The sequence below is a fragment of the Carya illinoinensis genome, chromosome 5 (genome assembly GCF_018687715.1).
Source record: "Carya illinoinensis cultivar Pawnee chromosome 5, C.illinoinensisPawnee_v1, whole genome shotgun sequence".
Classification (NCBI taxonomy): Eukaryota; Viridiplantae; Streptophyta; class Magnoliopsida; order Fagales; family Juglandaceae; genus Carya; species Carya illinoinensis.
In genome coordinates, this window is record NC_056756.1 from 9,544,230 (window position 1) to 9,551,309 (window position 7,080).

The window sequence follows — 7,080 nt, forward strand, 5'->3', positions numbered from 1 at the left end:
ACTCTCTTTGCACATATGATCACCTCTTGACAAGATCAGTCTTCTCTCTTGATCACTGATCTCGTCAAACATCCCTCGCTATTTTTTGCCTTTCAGCCTTTTCTACTCGCTTCTTTATAACTTTAACACCTTAGCCCAGAGTTTCCGCAATAAATATAGTGTTCCTTCTCTTCCATTGCAAACGGCCTCACCCTAGCTAAGCAAATGGCATCCAGTTCTTTGTCCTCCAAAAGCTCCGATTCTTGGACAGCCAAGGAAAACAAGGACTTTGAGCGGGCTCTGGCTGTGTATGATAAGGACACTCCCGACCGTTGGTACAATGTCGCTAAGGCTGTTGGTGGGAAAACTGAGGAAGAGGTGAAAAGGCGCTATGAAGAACTTGTGGAGGATGTGAAACGTATTGAGGCTGGCCGAGTGCCCTTCCCCAATTACAAGACAACTGGAGGGAGTGGCCAGGGAAAAAGAGGTAGTAAAGCTTTTCACCTGAGCAAAGTGCTCTCATGTTTATAGTTATATGTATATGGTGCTACCTAATTCTATGCTGGTTGTACACACACAACGTACGTAAACTCTATCTAAAATCTTATAACTAGTGTCCACCAGCAACATCTCCTTCCTTTGAGCCAAAAATAATGATAATAGTCACCCTTACCAAAAGTCATATATGCCTCTAACTTCTGTTTGGATTCCCTTTAGACTTCATTAAAGAAAAGCTAAAGTATTGTTTCGTCGGTATATTAAAAGCACTTCATTTGCTTTTGAAATCCAATTTTTTTAGATTTTGAAACCCCACCCCACCAATCAAATTAAAAAAATAAAAAATAAATAAAAAATAAAAAAAAGCAAGTACTTCCAAAACCTGAACGAAGCAGATCAGTCTCAATTGACAATTTCATGAAACCATATAACATATCGCTGGGCAAACAACGGGACGCGTAAACTATTCAAACAAAAGTAAATGGTTTTCCTTTTTACTAAGCCAGATTCTGTTGGTTTTTCTTCATATATGCAGGATGAGGAACCTGAGGCTCTACTGAAGTGCAATGGCGGCCATGTTTAACTACAATAAAGATTAATCGCTCTGCTCCTCCTAATGTTCGTCCTTGTATTAGTGGTAATATAACTAGAGTAAGAATCACAAACTTGGTGATTCCATCTTCAATTTCATGTCCGTTTTAAGTTCAGTCTATCACCTATTTCCTTACTATTCCCCCATAAGCATATCAATGCAATGAAATTTATATAGTATGTTTTATGTTTATAAGGGGTGCATTTCTTCTCCTTCTTTTTCTTCTTGAGCAGTTCAATAAAGCAGAAAATATGATCTGAAAAATATGGCAGTAATTAAACAACAAAAAGAAGAAACGAGATGAGTCTAAAGCATTGCATGTCATAGTTTGGGATCTGAAAAGTTCTGACCTTGGCCTTTGGAAATCATTGATCGAATCTCTAACCAGACCGAAAGAACGAGAGAGACAGCCACAGAACGGGAAAATGAAGAGGCGGGAAATATTATTGCTTTGAAAAGTCTTTTATACTCGTTAGCAGCATCCCGCTTCGATGACTGGAGGACGTTTCCCGCTATAAAATTTTGCCGCATGAAGTTAGAAAAACGGCGACTCCTACAACATAATAATTTGTTAAGAGTTGCACTAGTGCTACCGAGAAAAGTCACCGAAAAAAGCTACCGAATGCAGCTTTTTTTTTTATCTTAAATATTTTTTTAAAAAAAAAATTCACTACATCATTTAAAAAAATTTATTTAATCACTAAATAAAAAAATAAAAAATAAAAATAATTCAATAAAAAAAATCTGAATTCGAAAGTTTTAACATTTCTTATTTGTTAAACAATTTGGATAAGCCCATTTAAGATAAGAGACCCTTCTAATCCTAATTAAGATGGGATCCATTCATTTAAACCCATATTTTGGACACTTCACGATGAAGTTTTATTAAAAATTATTTATTTTTTTACTATATGAGATAAAAAATCTAGTTATAAATGTAATTGTGTATTAATATGTGTACAAATTTAATGTGATTAATTAAAAAGTAAATTTTATTAAAAATAGTATTAATTTAAATTTTGAATATAAAAGAATCAATATTAATTCGTAGATTAATATGCAACTTTGCTTATACGTAATAAAATTTAAATTTATATAAAAAAAATGAGATAAAAAAAAAATTAGTACGTACAGACCCTCTTTTGTTCTTAGCTAAGCTTTCTTTTAAGAGAAATGATTGTGGACGGGATAAATGCATCAGATTTTCATAGAAAGGTATTGCTTATAAGAGTTCTGCGTATTTATTTCGTGTTTATATAATTTTTCTTTCTAATACACAATATTCAACGTGCATGCGAAATATGTAACGCTCTGCATTTATAAAAGACCGATGAATGAAAACTCAATAACTAGAATCTCAAACTTAATTAATTATTTTCGGATATATATAAGCTAATATGTGTCATATAAAGTTTTAGTCTTGCTTCGAATCAATATTATAAATATCGAAAATATAAATCATTATTTCCATGATTGGTGATATTTCTGATTCCATACCAAAATGCATAAGAAAAGCTTTTGTAATTTGTGATAGGGGATCATATTTGTCAAAACGAGACACTGGGGTTGTTTTTAAAAAAATCTGGTACTCGGACTGGGTGTATTCGGATTTTCCTATACGGGTAGTCGGGTACCGGCCGAGGGGAATCCAATTATCCGGGTCAGGAATAAAAGAATAGAAGAATGGAATAATTATGCAAGCATTGAGACAAGCCTCAGGGATGATGAGCTGCAGTTAAACTCGACCGTTGTGCTTGATTTTTCTGCATATAATTCTTTGCCTTCTAGGATTGTTTATGAGAACAACCAAGAAAAGTTTCAGAGGAAACCAGACTAGTAATACATATTTTCAGAGGAAACCAAACAAAAATATTCTCAACACAACATATAAAATGAAAATCACAAACCAAACAAATATAACAAATAAATGGTAAAGTATGAAATCACTCACAACGTACCTGGATTCCAGCTCACTGTGAATGGAAGATTATAATTCAATTTGTACAGATAGCAATACCACCGAATGCATGCACACTCCACACAATTTGCAATACAAACGAATGGAAGATAATAGTATTTGTTTTCCACAGTCCACACAATTTGCAAAAAACCCAAATAGCAATACCACCGAATGGAAGATTAGAACTCAGTTTGCACAAATAACAATACCACTAAACTCAATCATGGGTGTTGTATAAATAGATTATAAGGAGAGGTAGAGTTTTAGTAAGATAGAAAATTGTGAGAATCAATTGGATAATTTTGGATGTTTATAGGGAGATTGTACTTGAGAAAGAAACCAAGCAACATGCAAAAAGATAACTATACAAGAATTTATTAGTTTCAATTATTGGGTACGGGTGACTTTATCGAATTAGCTTTTAGATTTTTGAAGAGAACAAAATCCAAAAATACTATAATAAAATCAAAATGCTCAACAATAAATGGGTTAACAAGAATTTGTTCATACATTTCAGCTAACTATTTCGATCAAAATGCCCAACAAAAATTGGATAGCTAACCCGTAAGTTTTTATAACTATGGAGAGTTCTAAAAGGAGGAACTAACCCATAAGTAGCTAACCCATAGATCAAGAGACTTCGAGGAGTAGATCACGTTAAGAAAGGCTTGTGAATGAAGGAGGAAATTGGAAGGGAGGAGGATATCACTTCGGCTCAAGAGACTTTTGAAGAGAAGAGAATACGAAAAGTTAGAAAAATATTAATGGGCAAAGCAAAAAACCATGTTAAAACAATGAGGGTCATTTTGTCCATTACCTAACATATTAAAATATGGACCACTTTAGGTGAAATGCGTATGACAAATTATAAAAACGTGATTTTTTGTTTTTTCTTGATTTATAAGTATTTTGATGTAAAATTATCAAAATGACAACTTTTGACACTTAAGTACTTTAGAATTTCATATCGCATTTTTTCGACCTCTTACCGCGATCTCAAACAGGCCCGAAGTCACTTATTGCTAGCATTGGTCTAGGATAGGCTTCTATGATTGAATTTAAGAGGTTTAAAAATTGTTGTTTTTTCATATTCTAAGTATGACATTAGACTAAATTGAGAAGTCATAGCTACAAAATTACTGAAAATTTTTACAAGGTCTACATCCAAACTCGGACACCACATGAACAAAAACCCTTCCCACTTCCAAGATGGGGGATGATGTACAAAATGGGATAAACCTAACCTATTCACAACATTAGCAGTATTTACATTCAGCAAAAGAGTTTCTGAAATGAAAATGGCATCATGATTGTGGTTCCTGATATTAGCTCTAAGATTTATGATTGCTCGGGGTAGGGCTATACCTCAGAAATTCCATGTTATGAGCTTGAGGGATTCGATGATGGCAGCTTTAGCCCTTCCACATCAGCCATTGGATTAATAATGAATAGATTCATTAATTAAGACTGAGGATTTTTATCCGATTGCTATGCTTTTGTCTGCTAGTACGAAGAAAAATGGTTCCTCTTTGAGATTCTCATTGGAGTCCCTTTTTTTACTTGTAGTCTTGACCAATTTTGCAATCGTTATCTCTTCCCGGAAGTCTTCTTGCTGCTTTCCTTCATTTTTTTTTTTTTAATTTTATTTTCGATGGGATGATGTTGCTTGAGCTTTCATCTTCTTCATTGGTAGCCACTGAAATTACTGAACTAAGATAACATTTTTTTTCATGGGTTGTGGTTGAGCTATGATCTCATAAGAGTAATTATTCATCTTTTTCATTGTTTGTGTTTCGCTTAGGTGATCTTCTGAAGAGAGGTTTTTATTTGCTGGGACTAGGCTTTTTGTGGTTTTGGGGTTTCGTAGAGGCTTATGTTATGTTTTTGGGGGTGGGTTGGGTTTTTGTCCTGCTAGTAAGGGTTGAAGACTATACATGCTTTTCCAAATAGGCTTACCAAAAGTGAGATTTTGTGAATGTGAGATTGGGTTTCAATTGGACCTAATTTATTTTGAGACTGGGTTATTATCTGTTTGAACACTGATGTCTCGGGACCAATTTGGGGTGTTTCATCTGGTATTGGTGTAGATGTAAGAGTTTGGCTAGAACAAAATAACTAAGTTAATAAGTTTGAATATGACTATGTGATTAAAATGATAGAATTTATCTTATCATTAAATTTATATTTTTTATGAATATAAATTATTTATTGACTTTATCTATAACAATATTAAGTTTATCTATGAATTATTATATATTATTTTAAATAAGTCATATGTGTGAAAATTGAGTCCCAATGAATATACACTTATCTAGATAAGAGGTCGCAAGGTGTCAACATCTTGTCAAGAGAGTTCTTTGTGACATACTCGCTCTATCAACAAAGTCATACTGCAACTCAAACTTCTTTTAGAGCACTTTTCAATGCATATTTTGATGATAAATTTTGTTTGAGAATTTCATATTATTTATCTCAAAGAGAGTAATCGTGCTCTATGTTGGAGAATTGATTGGTCAAGTTTCAACTACTGAAATTCAGGTGAAAAGTTAATATTTAAAAATCGTCAGAAGTTCTGGCTACTATTGGTAACTGCAGTAAAGACAAACATGTCATTTGTCTGGTCAATTAAGAGAATCAATTGACAAATATTTTTTAATTGAGTATTTACTTGTAACTTGATTTTCAAATAATAAAATTGATTTTTTTGAGTTTTGCTGCCATGTAGGGTTTTACCTTTAAATAATTATTTAAATGGTTTTCCTTCATTACCAATCTTGGTGTTATGAAATTTATTTATTTTACATTATTACTTGTTTATTAAATAATAGCATGATTGATGACTAACTAATTTATTGAGTGAATTGGTAGATATATTTGTGCATATAGATGGGTACTAGGGTAATTTCAGTTGGGTTTTAGCCTAGAAAATTAATGTGGGGAATTAAATGTGCTGGTTCCGTTTGGGGTAATGGCTTCGGTGGCACAATGATTCAGTTTGTTTTGTGAGTTTTTGCAAGCTCCACATGAATGAGGGTGCTATGTTGTCTACTAAGAAGGGTTGGTTGATTTGATTGAATGGGATGACTAGCCTTTGGTAGGTACCATATATTGATGTGTTGTCTCACAAATTTGGCATTCATTTAGTTCCATTTTGTTGGTTGTCTAGTATCCTAGATTTCTACATGTAGTTTATGAAGCTTTGCATGGTTGATTCTCTAGGAGAAGATGAACAAGGGAATACGAATACATTACTGTTGCTTATGTGGTTCATGGACTGTTTGAACTTGTATATTTGACTGCCTTCTTCTTCGTTTGGCTCATGAATTGCTTTTCCTTTTTCCTTTGTATGTCGTATGTCGTTTGGAACATTGGTTGCTTCCATGCTGCTATATTCATTTCAGAAGGGTTTTTCTGGACTATTGGTTCTCTGAATCTGATAGGGGTTAGAGATGGTAGTCTTCCATATATTTGTGGTTTGAGTATTATAGGCTCCATCATTGGTTCCTCTGCTTTAACATTTCTTCTTAGCTCTTGCCCTTTAGCTCTCATCCATTGACCATAAGGAGGTTCATTAGTATTCTCATGATTCAGATGACATAATTGATATATATGTCCTAAATAGCCACACCTGTAATAAAACTTAAGAGTCTTTTATATTAAGACATCAAAGTGAGAAACCATCTGAGAGTATTTTGTAATGTTGATTTCAACTCTAATCCTTAAGAACCTTCAGATGAGTGTGTTGGAGGCAATTCTGTGGTCCACTTCCAACAGGTCACCCATCACTTTACCAATATTTTATGCATCTCTTAAAGTCATCATTTCCAGATGCAGTTCATGAATTTGAACCTAGAATGTCGAGTGACTGAGGTCGATTTCTTGTAAATTTTATCTAGGTTGTCATTCCTTTAGGATCATCTGGAAGCTTTGAAATTTCAGGGTCTATGGTTGAAGACTCAATATTTTTCTTGTGAAGTGGGGAATGTAAACAAAAAAAATATTGATACCAAGATCTTTTATGTTGAGGCTAAGGATGAAACTCCATACTAGG

At 33.6% G+C, this 7,080-nt stretch overlaps 1 protein-coding gene across 1 annotated transcript; it reads left to right on the top strand.

The window, feature by feature from the left end:
- On the top strand, positions 1-1,261 carry LOC122311125 (protein RADIALIS-like 1). The gene is made up of 2 exons (XM_043125531.1): positions 1-466; positions 1,013-1,261. The coding sequence occupies exons 1-2, from the start codon at positions 205-207 to the stop codon at positions 1,015-1,017; spliced, it is 267 nt and encodes an 88-aa protein (XP_042981465.1). The 5' UTR covers positions 1-204; the 3' UTR covers positions 1,018-1,261.
- Positions 1,262-7,080: the final 5,819 nt, after the last annotated feature.